The sequence below is a fragment of the Rhamphochromis longiceps genome, linkage group LG14, assembly GCF_057381845.1.
Source record: "Rhamphochromis longiceps isolate RC_006_pf linkage group LG14, R_longiceps_female_GT1.1, whole genome shotgun sequence".
In the NCBI taxonomy this organism is placed as follows: Eukaryota; Metazoa; Chordata; class Actinopteri; order Cichliformes; family Cichlidae; genus Rhamphochromis; species Rhamphochromis longiceps.
Window position 1 is genome coordinate 4,949,963 of NC_140570.1, and position 23,236 is coordinate 4,973,198.

The 23,236-nt window shown below is 39.1% G+C and overlaps 1 protein-coding gene across 3 annotated transcripts in view; it reads right to left on the bottom strand.

Moving 5' to 3' along the window:
* The window catches only part of LOC146653448 (kinase suppressor of Ras 1-like), a 59,637-nt gene extending 43,497 nt beyond the window's left edge, over window positions 1–16,140 (bottom strand). Inside the window, exons 1-3 of one of the 3 annotated variants that reach the window (XM_085429263.1) lie at window positions 16,074–16,140; window positions 15,211–15,443; window positions 2,176–2,316 (exon numbers count right to left, since the gene is read on the bottom strand). In XM_085429263.1, the coding sequence (XP_085285389.1) occupies window positions 2,176–2,316; window positions 15,211–15,405 (336 nt within the window). In that variant the 5' untranslated portion in view covers window positions 15,406–15,443; window positions 16,074–16,140. Of the gene's footprint in view, window positions 1–2,175; window positions 2,317–15,210; window positions 15,788–16,073 lie in introns of those variants that run through there. The other 2 variants (XM_085429267.1, XM_085429264.1) reach the window with 2 other exon arrangements.
* Between the last annotated feature and the right edge of the window lie 7,096 nt (window positions 16,141–23,236).

Consider the following 23,236-nt stretch of genomic DNA (forward strand, 5'->3'; position numbering starts at 1 on the left):
TGTTTAATAAAACGTCTTGGCTGCATTTTTAGATAAACAGCTGCAAAAAACTTTTTTGCAAAACTCAGTTACTTTTTTGAAGAAGTAACTATATAATTAATTGCCCAACATTGGTCATTATATACTGTACTTTGCAGACAGAGAGTTACAGGACTCTCTCCCAGACCACAGACTCATACTCATAATACAAGTCAGAGCTTTATAAAAAAAAAAAAGAAAGAAAGAAAGTTTTGTTTTCAAAATTGGAGTTCAAGTTATTTTTACTTCCAATAGTGTTAACATACTACACAGGTCATGAACAAGATTTTTTAAATTTTCATTGTAAGTGGGCTAAAGCACTTAATTAAAAGTAGTATAACATAAATGTAAATGCTGTAATTTGATTATTTTTAATAAACCATGTAACTTGGATGGATTCGATGCTGGTGTGACCACAGTGCACACGTCTGCTGTCGCTCACAGTGGTCCAAGGGACCGCTCAGGGAGTTTGTGTGTTTGCTCAGACACATGAAAAATTAGAGGGAACATTGGTCATATGGCCTAGCAGCTAGCTGTGAAATGAACATAAATTCTCTATGTTTTTCAATAGTGTTATTGGGTAATACCCCAATAACACATCAATCCTTTGTGGCGGAGGGGTAAAAATATCAGTAGGCAGAACAAGATTCTGGAGTTTCCAGATGGTACTCTAATTAGTCTACAGCTGAGAAAAAGATTTTGTGAAATGTATGGATATTTTTCATTTGTGACACCCACGTTGTAGGTATGGAAGTAGGGGTGGGTGATATATCAAATATACTCAATGTATCACAACCTTTTTGACATACGCTGGTTAAAATGGTTTTATTGTAACCATCCACTATAAATTTCAATGACACTATTAAGCTGTCTGCAGGTAATTCACTATCAGTTTTTTTTCCCACATGCTATGAATGCATCATTAATCCTCTCCCAACTGGAAATATTTCTACCTGGCATGCATGTTTATATACTACCAGATAGGGAAAAATATGTAGACAGCGGGAGTTTCAGGGAATGAGACTCGCTGTAATTTGGATTTCACAAAGAGGACGACAAACAAAATGTGGTCATTTGCAAAACATGCTGTAATACTACTGCCACTAAAGGTATAGGTACCACAAATTTATCCCAACAGCTGAAAAGTCATCCACTGTAAAATGAAGAATGTTTTAAAGTCCGCATATCAACCTCTCCCCACACACCAAAGAAAACATTAAATAATTCTAGTAATAGTTCTTTTGTTTCTGTAATTTGAGACATACTGTGACAGTACTGTCATTGTGAAAAACCTCTGTGTGCAACTGATGGTTAAAAAATGGTTAAAATGAAACATTTCAATTCATTCAGATTTTTCGTATTCAAAGTAGGAAAAAAATATTGAATTTTTGATTGAGTATACCAATCCATTTTAAGCACTATATGATTGAAAATAAATAATTATTTTAACATATCATAATATGTATCGTGTATCATGATATAGCCAAAAAATATTGTGATATTAGATTTTCCTCATATAGCCCAGCCCTATATGGAAGTTTAAAATAAAACAGCATATAAAAATATTTTATATATTTTATTTTCCATTACTGTGAAATACAGCTAGTATACCATTCAGAAATTGTCTTTGGATATCTATTGCAATGCATTTTTTTTTATTAGTGTTTAAATATGGAACTTTAGATTGCGGCTTTTTTAACATATATTTTACTTAGTCAATACACAAGCATTTAGTGTATCTGTCCCAAATTCCAGATCCAGGTTCAATTTTGAAAAATTTCAAACTTATGTCTTTCAGTTTTGTTGAGTTCAACAGATGAAAAAAAAGCCTGAAAGTAGATGAAAGGCCCATTGTTCAAAGTATTTCATATAGGAAGCTAAAATTTCACAGCAATCGTTATATATGTCCAAATTTTAAACCATAAAATTTACAGGCAAATCAGTGACGGGACCAAGAAAATGTAATGATTTGAGATGGATTGACCCTAGAAATGTAATGCAAGGTGAAAAAGAACTGGCCTTGAATTGTGTATAATAAGATGTGCACTAGTAGATAAATAATGTGTAATAATAATGTGTGTTTTTCCATATACAAGACAAATTGTGTTCCACAAATATAGTCAGGTCAAAAAAATAAATAAAAGTACACATACAGACCTGTATGAACTGTGGCGTGAGGTCAGCTGTGAGGAGCCAGTCCTCCAGTCTTGGGTACTGAGCGAGAGCTTCAGGTCTTTCTCCTTCTGGTATCCTCTGCCTCAGCTGTAGCTGTGTCCACATGTACTTGGTCAGCTTCACCTATAGTGGAAGGCAACAAATACAATGTTTCACTCACTAAGGCACATAAAGAAGAAGATAAAGTCTGATAAGTATTATGCTCCAGTGACATAAGCAGTATAATGGAACAACTTTAACCTCCTAGGACCTGGTGTCCACATATGTGGACATCACATTTTGGGTTGTCTAGACCAAAATACTAAATTTTGCTCTACACTTATCCTGCCACTGTTCTATCGAAATTTAAAACGAATGTCCTCATATGTGGATCTCATTTTTCTCAGAAAAAAAAATCAGGTAAAAAAATAAAACTCAGGTAATCCTTGTTTTTACATTCATCAGGTCCCAATCAGCCCAAATAGCAAAGAGAAATTAAAATGCATGCCATGAAAGACTTCGGGTCTAAGGAGGTTAATGTACAGTCGTGTCAGTGTCCAAATATATATGACCTAAGTGTTGTTGTTTTTTTTTTCTCAGCTTTCATTTAATTGTATCCACATTTAAATTGGATGAAGGGTTTTTAGGAGTTTCAGCTCCTTAACATGTGTCACCCTCTTTTTAAAGGCACCAAATGTAATTGGATAGTTGACTCAAAGGCAATTTCATGGGCACGTGTGGGCAATTCCTTCATTATGTCATTATCAGTTAAGCAGATAAAAGGCCTGGAGTTGATTTGAGGTGTTGTGTATGCACTTGGAAGATTTTGCTGTGAACAGACAACATGCATTTAAAGGAGCTCTCCATGCAGGTGAAACGAGTCACCCTTAAGCTGCAAAAACAGAAAACACATCTGAGAAATTGTTACACTATTAGAAATGGCAAAATCTACAGTTTAGTACATCCTGAGAAAGAATAAGAAGAAAGAAAGTGTTAGGTTTTGTATTGTTGATTGTCATTTATGCTTAGAAATATTTAACCATATATGCTTAGAGGTGTATAATCAATTGTGTAGTGATAGGATGTGTGATCTTTAGCAGGCTGCAAAGGCTTGGTGTGCATTCCAGGAATGCACACCTACATCCTGGGAGCATGGGAAGAGGTCGTACCTTGTTTTATTGTTTTGCGGTAGGATTAACGTAGCTATGTCAGTTTTAGTCTAAGTGCTTTTTTACATATAGATGAACTGTTGGATTTTCCAGACCAGCAGGTTAAGGGAAGTCGTTTATGGGGCCACACTCTGACCCCACACACACACACACACACACACACACACACACACACACACAGGCAAGGTACTCTTTGTTTGTATGTAGACGTCATATGTTAATGAACCTATATATATTCATGTAACCTCAATAAAAGAGCAGTGTTACGGGGGAGCGGACGAGAGCAACTGGGGTCAAGCGAAGGAATGGCGTTTGTCCGGTTCTCTCCCGTGCACGAGAAACATGAAGAACTTTGCCTACTTCGTGTCTTGCTTGCTGTGTAATTATATTGTCTTCAACGTTCCAGCGAATAGGTTCAAGCTACAAACCTATCATTAATAAAGAAAGAAAGAAAGAAAGAAAGAAAGGAAGAAAGGAAAGAAGAAAGCACTGGTAAACTCAGCAACACAAAAAGACAATACCAGTGGATGATCACAGAATCATTTATGGTAATGAGAAACCCCTTCACATCAGCCAGCCAAGTGAACAACACTCTCCAGGGGGTAGGCTTATCAATATCCAAAAAGGAAAGACTGCATAAAAGTAAATACAAAGGGTTCACCTCAAGAATAGAAAGGTTAGACTGACTTTGCTTACAAAACAAACAAACAAACAAAAAAAGCAACATCTAAAAAAGCCAGCACAGATCTGGAAAAACATTCTTTGGGCAGATTAAACCAAAATCAACCTCAACCAGAATGATGGCAAGAAAAAAGCATGTTGAAGGTGTGGAACAGCTCATGATCCAAAGCATACCACATCATCTGTAAAACACAGATGGCTTGAGCTTGGTGCTGGCTTGAGCGTAGCACTTGGTGCTCCTCCCAGCCCCCATAAATAAACTTGTGTTTATTGATGATGTAACACAGGACAGAAACATCCAAATGAATTCAGGTTGGTGTTCAGACACATACTGTCTGCTCAAATCCAGCTAAATGCAGACAAATTAATTGGGCGGCCTTTCATAATACAGATGGACAATGACCCAGAACATACAGCCAAAGCAAACCAGGATTTTATTAAAGCAAAGAAGTGGAATATTCCTTCCTTACAAAGAAATATGGATTTTTCATATTCCTTTGTAACTACACCTAATAGCTTGGGTACTCATTTTAATGAAATTAAAATAAGCAGTAGCTAAAGGGCAGGTAGGACATATTTTAAATTTAGACCTGTGTATCATATCAACCATAAATGTCAAGTAACGCACATATGTAAAGCAGTAGTAAGAAATGACACAGACCAGCCTGAGGAAATCCCCCTGACTAGTGGTCCACACCAGACATCTGCTCTTTAACGGTCATATCAACTGTTAAACCGAGTGTGAAGTAACTGATGTCTCTGACATCACTGGCACACAGCTGATGATGCCCACCAGTACTGTTCCATTGGAAGAGACACCTCTTTGGACGCTTACCCTAACCCTTAAATGTTGCTTGTAGTGAAGCAACAGACACAAAATATAGTAGCAATCAGTGAAGCGAGCAAAAAGCTAGTTTTATTATACTAAGCAAGAAAAACGCAGAGTGACAAATAGTAGAAATACAAAATGCAAGAAAAACAGGGAAAAAGTACTGTCTGCTTCAGGCCCAAAGAAAAAGGGAGAGTTTGATGCACCATTTGATGCACTGATCAAGTATTACTTACAGGAGAAGCAGGTGATTATGTGACAGAAGGTCTACAAAAAACACGCAGAGGTGGTACAAATGCGAAAAATCCAAAACGTTTGAAGTCCAGTGCGATGTTTCTACAGTCTGTCATCTAACTTGTAGAAGATTTTAGAGCACTTTACGCCTACTGACATCAAAATGCTGACATTCTTTTCCAGCAGGACTTATAAGATCCCACCTTCGCGGTTCCAAAACTATTAGCAAACAGTGACCCCTTTATTACTGTGCTTAATTGACAAGAATCCCATGAAAAACACCCAATTCAGATTATAAACAAGCTAAAACCACTATAAGAGAAAATTGGGCTTAAATAGTACATTTCCAGTGGCACAAGCTGATTACCTGCATCCTGGAATATTAGGGGCCACATTAAAAAAAACATATATCGCTCATCTTAGAGATGAAGTCGAAATTCTGAGATTAACGTCTAAATTTTACTTGAGAAAAAAAAAGTCAAAATATTATTTCGCGAAAAAAGTCAAAATGTACTGCTGAAAAAATGTTGCAGAATCTGCATCTGAGCAGAAGAAGAAAAAAAACAAAGAAGAATTGCAGGGGACACAGAACGATGAAGACAACGATGAATTAACTTTCTTATGAGACCTAGCCTTAATCTAAAAGTCTAATCATTTTACGTCAACAGATCTAATACACCTACATTGTTCTAGGATAAATCATCTATGTGGTTTTGTTCACACATCCATCTGTGCACTCTGACATCTGACAATAGTCATCTGAAAAGATGCACAAAAAAAGAGGGGGGTGTGCAAACGAATCTGTTCAGACAAGATAAAAGAAAAGGTACAAAAAGGTCAGAAGGAGGAGGAAAACTTCTAAGAGGAAACAGAGTGGAGAGAAAAATGACAAAAGAGAAAGCAAGAGACTGCAGTTGGGAAACCACATGGGGCTTTCCAAACTCTAATCAACACTTTACAGACTACCCTATTCAGCCACAGAGAAGAGCCTTGCTGTGGCTAAATTGTTCCACTATATTAACTGTGTTCAAAGTCCCCTCAAAATCTACCTTTGCAGAATTATTTTAACTGAAATTCCAGCAACAACTGTCAACTGTGATCTGTATATTGGCTTGAACAAACAATAACTTGACTTCAGATGAATAAAAACCTACCAACAATCTTATACATGTTGTATATCTACAATGTAAAGTGCCTTGAGGTAAACGTGTGAATTTATGCTACATAAATAAAATTGAATTGAAATTGAATTCAGTATTCGCCAAAGGAAAGGGAGAAAGAGAACGACCAAAGTGATGAACAGACAGCGTTACACCAACTGTAAACACCTTTGCCCTATAACATGCAAGGCCAGCCAGACGAGGAACACGTCCTTCTTCTCCTCCCACTGTCTTCCAAGTCAGTTGACTTTCTTGCCAAACAGGCCTTGCTCATAATGCGTGGGGAGAGCCACAGCTAAATTTAGCCTCCTGCTACACATACACACAAGAAGCACTTGGTGCTCCTCCCAGCCCCCAAGAGAGTGAGCAGTAACAGCCACTCTTCAGTTGCACCGCATATCCACATGCACACAAAATATACTGAAAAACTCAGACCAGCCCATCTGGTACCATCTTGATCTTGAGCTGGTCAGTTAAGTACCAAAGGGTTTTTTTAATCAGTTTAACTGCTTTGGTGTTAATGAAATCAACAGGTGCACTAGAGGGGCAACAATAATATAACCCAAACCAAAACAGGAATGGATTTACTTTTCTGACTGAAAGGGTCAGTGTCACTACTGCATGAGGCAATACCTGGACCCTACAGAATAGGTAGTCCAGCGGCTCCAGGATGGCACATCAATAGGTCCCAGAAGATTTGCTTTGTCTTCCAGCACAGTCTTAAGAACATGGAGGAGATTCGTGGTAGAAGGTCGTTAACCCATCAGCAGGACATCTGCTCTCTTTTATGCAAGGAGGAAGAAGAGAAGCACTGCCAAAGCCTTACAAACATCCATTCTATTCATTTTATATAGCGCCAAATCACAACAGGTGCCTCAAGACACTTTATATTGTAAGGTTAAAAACTTACAATAATTGAGAGAAAAAATTCCCATTTAACAAGAAGCAAACCTCTAGTAGAACCAGGCTCAGTGAGGGGCAGCCATCTGCCACAACTGGTTTGGGTGATGGGAGAGAGACAAGACAAGCGGTGTGTTAGCAAATAGACAGTAAGCAAGCAAGCAAACAAGAACCATTCATGGGAAGCCGCCAGCAGCTTACTGTGAGCTGGTTCCACAGACAACGGGTCTAAAAGATGAAGAACCTGCCTCCTAGGAACCACAAACAAGCCAGCAGTCTGAGACCAAAGCACTCTGTTAGGTGATGAGCCCTATGCACATTAAAAGATGACGGGACCTGGAGGAACGCACTGCGGAGTGGTAGAAGCAGCGCAGAGCTAGCAGGGCCAATGAGAGAACGTGACTGACTGGTGTAACGACTACTGTAAAGAACTCCCAACAAAGGCTGCCCTATGTGTTGTGCTCGTTCAATAGTAACCCATACATGTTATAGTGGTAGCCACCTGTCTAGCACAAGCCTTGCCGTCAGCGGAGGCATCAACTGGGATGGTGGCTGACCTCACCGCCATGCATGATACAGTGCACCAGTGCCAGCTGGAGAGACTATGATACCAGTCCAAGTGCCAGACAAAAACACTGGAAGGCCTGGTTGCTCGGGCTGGCTCCTCTCCGGCACCTATGCCGCTCCCTCCAGAAGTGACAGGGACACTCCACAGGATGTGGGAGGGAGATGATCCCGAACATTCTGCTAACATTCGCTACACCCACCGGGACATCGGTGACCAGTACTAGATATCTGTTTCGTGTGTCTTTCATCACATGCATAACATCCCAGATTACATAGCGAGACCACCAGGCTCTCCGTGGATTGATGTTGGATCTAGAAGGCAGCACAGATGGAGGTGGAAGAGGAAGCAAACAGGCGTCGTGCTATGGCTAAGGAAGGAATCACACAAGCCACCTCTTCTGAGCCTATATCTCTCCAATGCCAGATCCCTTGTGCATAAAATGGATGACCTGGAATTGCAAAAAGCGGGAAATCGCTAAATTCATGACTGCTGTGCCTTAATCGTCACGGAAACCTGGTTTCACCCGGGAATACCCAAAAGCTTGTGCAACAATGGGGCAATTATAAACAGACACTGCTCCTCGAACCTCAAGTACATGTCCGTAAGATGCTGGCATTTTTTTTTCTTTTTTTACCAAGAGAACTAACAGTAGTGATTATCACAGCTGTGTACATTCTACGTGATGCCAGTGTAAACATCCAACCTGCTGAATACCATTAAGGAACACCAGCGTCCCACCCTGGGGTGATTTTAATAAGGTCGACATGAAGACTGTATTCCCAAAATTCTATCAGCATGTCAAAAGTCCCACCAGGGGAGAGGACACTCTAGATCCTGTCTAGCTCTCCCTCCTGTTCTCACCAACCTACACCCCTTCAGATGCAGTCCAGGCCTACCACAAAGACTATTACAACCTGTCCTGGCCTGCTTCACAAAGACAGACTAGAACATATTTGAACACTAGGACCTAGAAACATTCACAAAATCAGTACTGGACTATATCAAGCTCTGTATCGGAAATGTGACTGTGGACAAAAACATTTGGGTTTTCCCAAACCAAAAACCATGGATGACCAGCCATGTCCGCACACTACTCAAAGCCAGTACGCTGTCTTCAGGTCGGGCGACAGAGCTTTGTACAGGGCTGCTCAAGGTGATCTGAAAAGAGGAATTAAAAAAGCCAAGACAGACCATAAAAGAAGCATAGAGTCCCACCTGTCCAGCAACAACACATGGGAGGTGTGGCAGGGCATAAACCACAGAGGCTGTGCTGTGAAAACAGAAAACCTGAGTAGCTGGCAGAAGATTAATTACTTCTTAGACAGCTTTGAAACACCACAACACCAGCCCTCATCTGCTTCAGCCATGCTACCATCCTCACCCGGTTCCTGCACCACTCCACTCACTGTAAAGGAGCAGTGTCCTCAGGACGTACAAACTGGACTCCAACCTGCTGCTGACCTTCTACCGCTCGCCCATTGAGAGCCTGCTGACATACTGCATCACAGTAGCACAGCTGCACTAAAGAAGATAGAGTGAAGCTTCAGAAGCTCACCGGCTGCCCTCTCCCCTCCCTGATAGACATTTATTCCTCCCGCTGCCTCAGCAGAGCAACAAAAATCATCAAGGACAGCTCCCACCCTGGTTTTGACCTGTTCAACCTGCTTCCCTTAGGAAAGCGCTGTAGGTGCATCAGCCCAAAGACTGACAGACTTAAGAACAGTTTCTTCCCAAAAGCCACAACCACTGAACTCACACACGCACTGACAACACGGTTTCACCCCCCAATCCCAATGACCCCTATATACAGACTACACAACTACCATCACCACTTAAGTTGCATGCAATAGCCCACACTGTAAATATATAACACTATTTTTCCCCAGTTATTTGTATATTTGTACATTTAATATTTTTGATCAATATTTTTGTTCATATGTATATAGTGCTGCAGAACTGTGCACCTGTGCACCCCCACTTTCTTTCCCACCTGTCTGCACTGAGTAGGAGGATGCTCTGTAATCTTATTGTACATGTGTATAGTGACAATAAAGACATTCTATTCTATTCTATTCTATTCTTCTACTCACACCCAGTTGTTGATTACAGGATATCTGCTTTGCACGTTTGAGAATTATACCAGGGAGTCAAGTACTTCTGATTTGAGACTTTTTTCCCGAGGTGCCACATTGTCCATGGTTGTATGCAGTAAAGAGGTAACACTTTTAACAAGATAATCGACTTTTGTGGGAGTAGAGTTTAGGTAGCTGATCTGCACTGCTTTGAGACATGGTACTGAAGTAGGTAATGGTGGAGGAATTATATTCTTAAATTTAGTTACAGACACTTTCAGAAAGATATCTGCTATAATGAAATGTATTCCCAACTGCTGTATAATACATTATTGTAAAAGTAAATGTTATTAAGAAATGATTAGACAAAAGAAGGTTTTCAGGGAAAAGGAAAAACAAAATGACACTGAATAGGCCACTGGTGCAAATGTCTTTGAACAAACAAGCAGAAACAGACTTCATGAGGATGGCCTGAGGGCCTGATGTCCTCCAGTTGGCCAAGTGCTCACTGCCTGGCACTATGGAGCGAGGCTGGCATTTGCCATAGAATAGCAAAATGGTTAGGTCCACCCTGTGCTTTTCACAGATGAGAACTGGTTCATTTTGAGCATCCGACACTTTCAGGTTGCATCTAAGAATGTCCAGGAGCTCCCCCAGGACACAGACTGTCATCTCATTAAGAGCATGCTCCGATGTTGTCTGGCATGCATGCAAGTACACAAGTATATGGGGGCAATAAACTAATGAGTACCATCTTGAGTTGCTGTAGTGATATTTCGACAAAAGACTATTGTGTGTGTGTGTGTGTGTGTGTGTGTGTGTGTGTGTGTGTGTGTGTGTGTGTGTGTGTGTGTGTGTTATACCATGTGCTGTAGAATTTTTCATACAACCCAAACACTGTAAGAGGATATGAGAGATGAACATAACACAAAATAACAATGCTCAGTGGCTAGTGCAGCTAAGAGCAGGCCATAGCAACCTCCCTGAACAGGGTCCAGTAACCGGGACGGAGACGGCAAGCTGGTGTTCAAACCGTGGGACCAGCGGAACGACCGGAACAAGTTTGTGGACAGCGACGCAGATGCAGACAGCCAAAAAACAGGTCTCAAATATGAAAAATTGGAAAGCACGATGCCCAGATATTATTCACAGCTACTGGCTAAAGAAGTTAACTGCACTCCATGGATGAGATGCAACCAGAGTGGGCAGACAGTCCTGATCCCTAAGGATCCTCAGAAGGCACTGGTCTCATCCAACTATCAGCCAATAATGTACCTCACCACAACACACCCACATAGCAAAATTGGTATGGCCCAGATCTGGCCCACACAATGTGCTTACACATGGCCCACATACCGCAAAGAATGACGGCCCTTTGGTGGCCCAGATCTGGTTTGCCAGATGTGGCCTACACATGGGCCAGCACAAGGCCAGTTGCAGACACACTGGTGGTCCTGTGCTGGCCCAGAACAGTTTCAGCTCTGGCCCCAGATGTCAGCCTAATGTGTACCTTAATAAAGCCATGTAATAACAACATGCACAAAACTAACATGACAAAACTCTATTCAGACAGGGAATGGACTGATTCTTACAGAGTGCTTTTCTAGTCTCCCGGATTACTCAAAGTGCTCTATACTACATGCCACATTAACACAATCTCTCTAAACTGAGTGCCTCCTAACTACATTCATACACATTCACACTCTTGACATGCAGACTGGCAAAGCCAGGGATTAAACCACTAACCTTCCAATCAGTAGGTGACCTGCTCTACCTCCTGAGCTACAGTCACCCACTGGCAATGATGAGTAAACCCTCACTAGGTTTTGGATAAAGTGTACACTCACAAACCAGTCAAACCTGCATTTAAAATATTGGCTACCATAGCTGTATAGTATTGCAACATGGCATTTGGGTGTTCTAACTAAAATAGGAAAATAGGAACTAGGTCTGGGCCATATCATACCGTTCACGGTAATACCGGTATAATGTTGAACAACGATAAGAAAATGAAATATGGCGATAGAATATGGGTAAAACTGGTTTGGCTTCCGTCCGTCAGATACACAACAAAGCACTATTTTTGGTAGAGCATGCTAGTGGGCCGTCGTTATTACCATGTTTTTTGGAAAATACAGCACACTTAAAATCAATCCTTTGATTTTTCTTAAAATCGACAGTGCCCCTTATAATCCCGTGTGCCTTATGTATGAATTCTGGTTGTGTTTACTGACCTCGAAACGATTTTATGTGGTACGTGGCGCTCGAAAATCTGTCAAATGTTTCAGTACGACTTTGCTAAGCTACGAAGCCGCACCGCTTGATGGATTGTCTAACGTAGGCAGGAGCCTCGCGGAGTGATACGTACTGTGCTTCAACATAATATTACAGTACTGTGTGTGTATAACCTCTTTTTAAGTTTTGTGGATATTATACATGGTTATGCTGAGGATACGTCGGCCAATTTCCACCGGAAATGCCTTTTTGGTTAAACTGTCAGCAAGGAATTTGCATTTGCACTGTTACATTTTTATATAACTTTAATGCACATAAAAAACAGCTGCTTGTTTAAGTGAAAATACATTGATGGGGTTTTTTGGGGTTTTTTGCACTAATAAAGTTGCGGAGTTGTAAAGTATTTTGTCTAGTGTCAATTATAGCGTCAGTTATATCGTTATCGCATATTTTCAAATGTATATTGTGATAAATATTTTTGGTCTTATCACCCTGCTCTAATAGGAACATAAATAATACCATCATTGCCATACCTGGCCCACATCTGGTTGACATACACCCTGCCATGACACCAGTCAGTCAAAAGTACCAGCTTGATGCCGAATCCAGGGAAGACCTGTTTTCTATGGGCCTGGACCACATAAATAAAATCACAATCGAGCTATATATGGCATGCCATCACATAGACAGTGCCATGTATGCCAAGCCTGGCTCATATCTGGATGACATACGTCTTATCATGCCAGAAGTCAGCCAGCAGTGCCGGCTTGATACCAGATCCAGGCCAGACCTGCTTGCTATGTGGGCAGAAGCTCCTGTCAGGCATCATACTAGCTAAGATGAACAGACATAAGGCAGGGCTCAGAAGGGAACTGGCAGAAACACCTAGAGGGGCAAAACATCAGCTACTGGTAAAGTAGCTGAGCATTCACTGTAAGACCAGACTAACCAACCTATGCATCACCTGGATTGACTACAAGAAAGCCTATGACTCCATGCTCCCTACATGGATCCTGGAATATCAGAACTGTACATGATCAAAGGACCATAAGGAATTCAAGGAGGAGCAAGAAGAGGAACATCATGAAAGGACAGGCCACTGCACGGTATGTACCACTAGCAAATAGAAGAAGTGACTGAGATCGAGTTGCAGGAAAACACTGGACTGTCACACAGCGACACCACTCATGGCAGCACAGGAACAAGCGCTAAGCAGAAAAGCCATAGAGGCTGGGTTCTACCGCACCAGGCAAGACCCCAGGTGCAGGCTGTGGAAAGATGCCCCTGAGACAATCCAGCACATAACAGCAGGTTTCAAGATGCTAGCAGGTAGCACATATATGGAACGTCATAACCAAGTGGCTAGCACAGTATATAGGAATATCTGTGCGCCTAGTATGACATTGAAGTCCCAAGGTCAAAATGGGACACGCCTCCAGGGTGGTTGAGAATGACTGGAGCTAAGATCCTGTGGAACTTTCAGATACAGACAGACAAACTGGTGATGGCAAACAACAGACACAGTAAAGGTGGACAAGCAGAGTAACGAAGCGTAATGATACATGTAGCTTTACCAAGTGATAGCAACATCAGGAAGAAGGAACATGAGAAGCCTGAGAAATACCAACAATGTGGAAAGTTAAGCAACAGTGGTCCCTGGCATCCGAGATCTCTGTCCAGAAGAGTGCAGTCCTACGAACAGCAAAGATACTACTACAACACACAGCTTGAGAGTCCTATGTGTGTAAATATACACATATACAATAATCCATTTTATATATGGGAACCTTAAAGACTATGAGGGACATTGTTATGCTTTGTTTAACCTCTGATAAGATTTTAAGAGTCACTGATGGTCTGTCTATTCTAACTTTCTGCACCGTACCAAGTATGAGCAACTAGTGCATTTATTGTGTATCTGGCATATTAGCAGCTCATGCAGCCATATACTTAGGTGGTAAATGGACTGGTTCTTAAGTAGTGCTTTTCTACTATATCTGAGCACTGAAAGCACTTAATCATACATTCACACACATTCGTACTCCAATGGATGCGTCGCAGAGAAACTCGGGTTTCATATCTTGCCCAACGATATTTGGCCTGCAGACTGGAGCAGCCAGGGATCAAACCACTAACCTTTGGATGAGTAGATGACCTGCTCTACCTCCTGAGCTACAGCCAAAATTCAACATACAATTTTATATGTGATTTGATGTACATAAATAATAATACAAACCTAAGTGCTAATTGCTGTCAAAATATTCACTTTACATCTTCAAGGATTTTGAGATCATTTTCAGTAACCAAAGGCAGCTCACAGTCACGTGAGCTATTAAAATGTTAATATTAAAGTGATTCCCTACTATTGAGTGCTAAAGTGCTAACTCAAAATTATTCTTTCTATAATATTATAAACTTTACTTTTTAAAAAAAATTACTATGTAAAAGGCCCAGTGATGAATTATGTCATTATTTGATGCTATGTAATGACATTTTATTTTTCCTTAGCTTAACAGAACTGAGCTGTGTTGAGCAAACTGGAATGTTGGTGGCAAATGCAGGAATGGCTTTGCAGAAAATAAACAATAAGCTGCATATTGAGATATTGCATTTATTATCTGGGACACATAATAACTTTTTGTACCTTGGGAGGAAGTGGAGGAGTGTAGGAAAAGTACATGTTACAAATGCTAACCTCCTGAAGAGTCCTAGAAAGCCACAGTAGTGAAGACAGTGAGAGAAAATGACTGACAGGAGCACCCTGGACCCGAAGAAGCTACATTCAGTTCATCCTCATAATTTTTTGTTTGTTTTGAATCTGTGCTTTACCGTCTGTGGCATATGTCTTCGAAGGTTTTAAGAAATCTGCACTTGAAGCTAAAGTTAACTCCTGTGTGACTGCCCAACTTTAAATTCGAGAGCCCCACCCCATCCACCTCTCCCTTTCATAGTTATTATAGTCATATTAAAATATAATATGAGAGGGTAATTTAAAAAAAGAAAATAAAAATAAATAAAAACTTGCTGCAAAGTGAACAACCTTTTCTATGTCACGGAATCTAGGAGATAACATGGCGTAGCATGTCTTTAAATCGCGAATGCAATACAATCATTCTCTTGCTTTCAAAGAAGCAAAAGACTGGATAAACAGCTGGTAGAAACCTGGGTCACCTCTGGATCTTAAACGTACCTCTAAAGTACGGATCTCCCGCCGGGTGAAGTCGTTGGATGCGGCGCATCTTGTCCTAAGAGACAGGAGGCTGCTAATCGAGATGTCCACCAGATTCTGGATGAGTCGGCACTGGTGCAGAGCTTCCTGAGCTCCTGTTGGTTTCGACGTGCTGCTGAGGGCCGACCTGTCTCCTCTGTCCACAGCTCCGTCCATTCCACCACATTGGCGCGACTTGTGTCATAAACAGCGACCTAAAGACGTTTCGCACACTGCCGTCAGCGCTTCCTCCAAACACTGCATGCTTTGACAAGTTTCCGTGTTTGTACTTCAGCTGCTACTAGTGTTCAGTGTCTTTCACCAAGATATGTAAGAATAAAACAAATGCAGCAGCAAAACCTTCTCGTTTAACTTGTGTCTGTGTACTAGGAATAATTAATTTAAAGTAGCCGAAGCTGCAATATGTGTATGTTTTGAGTGTATGTATGAGTTGGTTCTTCAACAGGTTATGTTTCCCAAATAACATGAAAACTTTCCCTGTTTTATTGTTGATTTGAACAAAAACACACCTAAAAACCAGCTTGTCTCTGTAACCAGCTTGTTCTTAAGGATAAAATTAAAACGAAAAAAAGTGGAGCAAACCGGAAACTGAGACCCTTCGCATTCAAAGTAAAAGTTTCAAACTTTTAACGTATTGCAACCTGACACATGAAAAAATAAGAGGAGCTACCCCCACCCCAAAAAAAGTACAACTAGCTTAAATATTAAATATCGTTCAAATGTTTTCGTCACTTTTGAAAAGCATGAATGACAGCGACCATCGGAGTGTTGTCAATGTTGTGATTTGGGTGGAATGGCCATAGACTGCAAATTAAAGTACCCACCATAAGCTCACACAAGCGATGTGTCGTGTCGGTCAGGAACAAAACTGCTCTAGAGCCGGTGTTGTGCCAAAAAGTGATTGTCTGCCAAAAAGTGATTTCCGGTATTTGCCAAAAAGCGATTGCTCATATTTAAAGTGCTATAAGTAACTTGTTGGGCTATAATATGTTAAACATATGTCAAATGCATCCCTTATGGATGACACAAAGTCATCTTGAGCCACAAACAACATTCGTGTAACAAGATACAAGCCGCAATCAGTTTTTGGCAGCGACTTTTATATAACCTTTATTTATGCAGTAAAAAAAATCTCATTAACATTAAAAATGTATTTTGTAAGAGTAAGTTGCCCAACAGGACAGCAGAAATGGCAGCAAATATTACAATAGTTCTGTAAAAATATTTTAAGTGGGGATAAAGGACCGGATTGGTTATAATGTAAGTACAAGTTGTAAAGATACTTAAAAAACAGATAATTTTTTAATTCTTTATGTAACCCCTTTGTATCCCCTGTTCACCGAAGTCTATTTACGAACATACGTAAAGATATCACGCATAAAAAAATACACAGAAACACTGGAAATCAGGTTTTGGCAGACAATCACTTTTTGGCACAACACCGGCACTTTGAAGTGAACGATAGAATCCGGTTCCTGCCCAGGAATCGGATACGCTTTTTTCCCCTCCCCGCCCCCTGATTTTTACCCCGTTCAAGTCGTACGTGATTGGTCAACTACGTGACGTCGAGTGTCCGCTGCAAACAGGTATTGGTCCACTGAGCAGGAAGAGGGCAGGGGTTGTCACTACCCGATCCTTTTTTTTTTTTTTTTTTTTTTTTTTATTGAAACAAATTTCCATATACAAAACAAGTCAAGGAAACAGACCAGAATTGTAACAATTTACATTATAAAGATGGTGAAGCAAGTCATCATAACTTTACAGGGAGAAAATAAAAGTTTCTAGAGTAAAGAAATAAGGAACATAGACCTTTTGACACAGGCAAGAAAATTAGAAGAGCAAGTATTTTTTGATTTTACAGTATAGTACAGCAGTTTTTTTGTTCATATTTGAAATAAGCTTAAGTGACTTAAAGTATTGACAAAAGTAATTCAAGAAGACGGTAAACATAGGAGAGGCATTCTTCCACTTACATAAATGAATGAAAAACTTACATAGCACTATTACAAAATTGACAACATCTGAGATTTCAGAATCCAGATTGTCCATAAAGTAAAGAATATCCTTAGATGTGAAGGCAGGTACATTGGAAATTCTGAGTGAAACCCAACAGTGTATTTCAAACCAGAAAGCATTAACATACTGACAAGTGAAAAATAGATGCTCTAGTGTTTCTGGATCGGAAGAACAGAAAGCACAAGAGTCGGCCTCAAAATTAAACCTTTTATGCAGGAATTCTCCAACTGGATAAATGCCTGATATGATTCTGAAGTGTGTTTCTTTCATTTTAGGCGCAAGTGGGTATTTTAAGTAAAAAGAAAATGACTTGTCTTTCAATATGCTATCAAGGTCATGTCTGACATTGACATTGTAGTTGCAGAATACTATTTGCTTAAAGGTATTAGAGATGAACTTATTATTAAATTGTTTGTCCTTTATTGAGGTATTACCTATCGTCAGTGAAGGTAAGCATGTTCTTATTAATGAATACTTTAAAGTATTTACGATAAGATTTAACAACGGTGTGGGTATCGCTTTACAAACCTTATTATAATTATTAAATGAAATCACTATTTTATACTTATCAATAAATTCTTCATAAGATAGCAAGTTTCCATTTCTATCAAGCAGATCAACAACAAAACATACACCGTTATCATACCAGTCTGATTTAAATAAGGACTTCTTATTGATGACTATAACCCTATTATTCCACAACACAGAATTGTGAGGTGAAAAATTGTGGGTGAAAATTAGTTTCCCAAAATTCAAAGCTTGCTTATAGAAACTAGACAACTTAAGAGGAAGCTTAGATATTTCATAATCACATCTGAGCAAAAAATCTAACCCCCCGACCTTATTAAAGAGTTTGTTTGGAATATGGTACCACATAGATTGAGGACAGGAAATGCAGTCTTTTATCCATCTGAGCCTGAATGCAGCAATAATAGATTCAAAGTCTAAAGCTTTCAAGCCCCCATTTTCATAGTCTTTAACTAATTGTGATTTGCGTATATAATGTGTTTTATTCTTCCAGATAAAGCTGAATATAATAGAATTGGACAGTTTAATCATTTTAGGAGATGTAAAAATTGAATAACAGGGGTATATGAGTCTTGAAAGTCCTTCTGCTTTAGACAGTAAGATACGACCTAATATGGATAAATCACGTGTTAACCAATGATTAAATATTTTTTTAACTACATTTAATCTAGGAGTTATGTTATTATTCTCTCGATCATTAGTATTTTTACTGATTATTAAACCAAGGTATTTTACCTCCTCTTTTACTGGTATATTGTTAATAGTATTTTGATTACAGTTGTGTACAGCTAAGATTTCACATTTTTTAAGGTTTAGTGTTAAGCCGGATGCTTTTGAGAATGAAAGGATTTTATTAATTGCAGTAGAGACCATATTTACATTCCTTAGAAATAAGGCAGTGTCATCAGCAAATTGACTAATTTTAAATTCTTTATCAAGAATGTTTATGCCTTCCAGATCTGAAGAGAGTTTGATATAAATGGCAAGCATTTCTGCTGCAACAATAAACAATAACGGGCTAATAGGGCATCCCTGCCGAATGCCACGATGAATTTTAAAACTATTAGAAAACCCCTGATTGAGTGCAATACTACTTGTTATATCTCTGTACAACATTTTCATTACACTAACAAATCTGGGACCAAAACCCACAGCCTCCAGAGCTTTAAATAAAAAATTATGCTCCAAAGAATCAAAAGCTTTAAAGAAATCAAGAAATAAAATAAGGCTATCATGAGGAATTAAATGATTGTAATCCAACATATCTAATACTAAACGGGTATGATTATGGATATGACGCCCTTTTATAAAGGCTGACTGTGTCTCATCTATTATTTGAGTTATTCCTGTTTTTAATCTGTTGGCATAGACATGAGCTAATAATTTGTAGTCACAGCAAAGAAGTGTGATAGGTCTCCAGTTATCTAAAAGGATAGGGTCCTTGTTTGGTTGTCACTACCCGATCCGTACCGGCAACAATAAGTTTCTTAGACCTTCATTAAGGAGTCTTTATTCTCCAAATTTACTTAGACGTAATTACATATTAAAAGATTTCCAAAGGGAAGAAATTGAAAAAATAAGAACTGATTATATCACCTTCCCTATCCCTCCTAAAGGGAAAGAAGTCCAATTTAAAATCTTGAATAAAATTTACCCGACAAATAGACTCCTTAGTGATAGATTCAAAATAGAAACGGGTAATTGTGTATTTTGTGAAACAGAAGAGGAGGATTTGGACCATCTATTCTGTTTGTGCAATTTTATACAAATATTTTGGTTGGATTTTCATACCTGGCTTTATTCCAGTGGGATTCAAATTACCCCATTTACCTTAAATATGATAATGTTTGGAGTGTTTTTGAAAGAAAAGAAAGCTAATTATGGTGTTAATGTGTTATTAATCTTGTGTAAGTATTTTATACATAAATGTCGCTTTTTTAAGATTAAACCAACACTGGCTCACTGGAAAAACGACCTAAACCTGTTGGTTAAATCTTTGACTTTAGTTAAAAAGAAAAAGGCTGCTTTTTTTGTTTCCTTTGTAGAAGATTTTGATTTAGTGAGTTAATAATCTGTTAATTTATGTGACCCCATCTTTACATTTTATTTTCACTATATATGAAAGTTGCTAATATGTAAGAAATGTTTATTCTCTGAATCTGTAATATATGGTGCATTTTGTTTGTATGTTTATATTACTAATAAAAGAAAAAAAAAAAACCCCGATCCGTACCGGAAACCCGATCGGTACCCCGCATGAGCAAATCTTACGTCACTTCCTCTCTTTGCCAACATTGCGACATTCAATATATTTGACTGATACGGTTAGCGCCCAGTTAGCTCCTAGCATTTCTCAACAGCTCTGCCTCCTTTTCGACTGCCCGGGACATTTAAACAATGGATAATCCGTATACAAAGAAATTCATGCTTTTCTCCTCAACAGAGAACGTCCCCCAATTGAGCAACAGCGCCGTAAAATAAGAAGAATGGCGCCTAATTACAGAGTTAATAATGCAGACTTTGCAATATCTCACGTGTAGATTCATCAGCCAGATGAAGTGTTTACTGACAATTGACAGTGATAGCGCACATCATCATCACTATTCCAACAATCCTCTCCTCACAGACAAGCATAAACACACTCGACTATCGCTAAATCAAATTTAACACACGTTTGTAATGACGCTAATTCAGTTTACAATAGGGTTTATTCGCTCGGTCAGCAGGTGGCGGTATCCTCGTACACTGGGGAGTAAACTGCCATTAAACGAACAGAAGAAGAAAAAAAAACATCTGCACATGCGCGGTACGGATCGGGTAGACCCGATTTGTACGGTCAGACTTTACACATGCGCAGTAAGAATCGGAGAGTCCTGATCCGCAACTTTCTTTTTATTTTTCGTTTTTGTCTACATTGTACTGAAATGCTTCATTATTGCAAACATTTTAAGATATACTTGTTATTCTTAACATCTTAACAGATACTCTGACCCATAACTATCGTAAAACGCTACGACCGGAAGTACAGACCTGACAGATGCGGGGTACCGATCGGGTTTCCGGTACGGATCGGGTAGTGACAGGGGTTACAGACCCAGCACATGCACGCACACAGAAGCATAAGGGAGGTGCGAGTTTAAGAGAGTGAGGGTGAGAGAGAAAGAGAACAGCCACTGCACAGACAACAAGCTGGGAAGGTGAGAAAATGACAACAGGAAACGCAGTAAAAAATTATTCTTCTCAAAGAGAATTTTTTCCAGACAGGGATATATTAAATATTTTAATCTCTTTTGTTGCGTGATTCTCTAAGTTGTTTCACTGTGAATAGTTACGTTTATAAATATATATGAGGTAGAGCTATGTTTTGTATGTTTTTTTTGTAGCACTCTGTTCCATGTTGAGTATAATAAGCCATATAAATATTAAACATTTGCTATTATACTCATTATATTGTATATTGTATAGCTTTCTTGTTATATGTAAAAATTGTATTGTATTTATTTATTTAAATTTTACTTTTTAATTATTTTACTTGCATTTTTAATCACTCTTATATTTAAATGTTCATTTGCTATTTTATCTAGGGATTGAGAGTAACGTAGTTTCTATTCTCTGTATGTCCTGTACATGTGGCAGAATTGACAATAAAGCTGACTTTGACTTTGACTTTGACTTATATATGTTTTGTATATTACTAATTCAAATAAATTTATTACACATAAGTTTGTTTTTGGTAATGCATTTATTTACGAATTCTCCTTTCTAAAACACTAGATGGCTATATTTACAAATCAGACTAAATTTTCTATTCAGTATGAGTTCACAATTGTGCTCATTTATGTGTGCATGGAAATATTCTTACACAAAATTACAATCCGATTCATGAAACAGCCACATAAGTTGTTTTTTTTTTGTTTTTTTTACCACAAAAGAACAAAATAGGTCTTTCTTATATTAGTAAGGCTGAAATATTCTGAACCAAAAGGCTTGTGCAATCTGGCTACATTGTGCATATTATCTGCATACTGACAAGCCATTTCTCTGTATTATAAAATACATTTATCTTCAGGTGAATCTGAGAAAGAAGTGAATATCTTTTTATTGTCACTATACTCATGTACAATGAGATTAAAAGCAACTCCTAATAGGGCTGGGCCATATCATACCGTTCACGGTAATACCGGTATAATGTCGGGCAACGATAAGAGAATGAAATATTGTGATAAAATATGGGTAAAACGCACATGCGCAGTGCCTTTCTTTTCATACGCACATGGCAGAATGGTGGCAACGGAGAATGAGGAGGGTGAAAGCGGATCGTTGAATGAAACGGATGAACCAGAATTGGTTTGTAAAAATGCTGCAACTTCAGTGGTGTGGAACTGGTTTTGCTTCCATCCGTCAGATACACAACAAAGCACTATTTTTGGTAGAGCATGCTAGCGGGCCGTCGTTATTACCGTGTTTTTTGGAAAATACGGCGCACTTAAAATCAATCCTTTGATTTTCCTTAAAATCGACAGTGCCCCTTATAATCCCGTGTGCCTTATGTATGAATTCTGGTTGTGTTTACTGACCTCGAAACGATTTTATGTGGTACGCGGCGCTCGAAAATCTGCACCGCACCGCTTGATGGATTGTCGGAGCATTACGGCTATCGTAGGCAGGAGCCTCGCGGAGTGATACGTACTGTGCTTCAACATAATGTTACCTTATTGTGTGTGTATAACCTCTTTTTAAGTTCTGTGGATATTATACATGGTTATGCTGAGGATATGTCGGCCAATTTCCACTGGAAATGCTTTTGGTTAAACTGTCAGCAAGGAATTTGCATTTGCACTGCAAATTTTTATATAACTTTAATGCACATAAAAAACAGCTGCTTGTTTAAGTGAAAATACGTTGATGTTTGGTTTTTTTGCACTAATAAAGATGTGGAGTTGTAAAGTATTTTGTCTAGTGTCAATTAGATCGTCAGTTATATCGTTATTGCAAATTTTCAAATGTATGTTGTGATAAATATTTTTGGTCATATCGCCCTGCTCTAACTCCTAACTCCTGCAGAGGGGAAGGAGTTGTGCACAGTTCTGCGGTGCTGTATACATTTTCAAGAATAAATAAGGATTTTATATACGGTGTGGGTTATAGCATGTATTTAATATTGCATAGTAATGATGATCAAATGCAGTGGGTAGCAGATATTTGGACAGAGAGAGTAATGGTATTGCACAGTACACATATTATACAGTACTTTCACAAGCATTCAACAGATTAAATATTGCATAGTCTGTCTATAGAGGGAAGTCCTTTGGTTGGCGGGTTAGACCAGCGGTCCCCAACCTTTTTTGCTCTACGGACCGGTTTATGTCCGACAACATTTTCACGGACCAGTCTTTAAGGTGTTGCAGATAAATACAATAAAATAAAACCAGTACCGGTACCA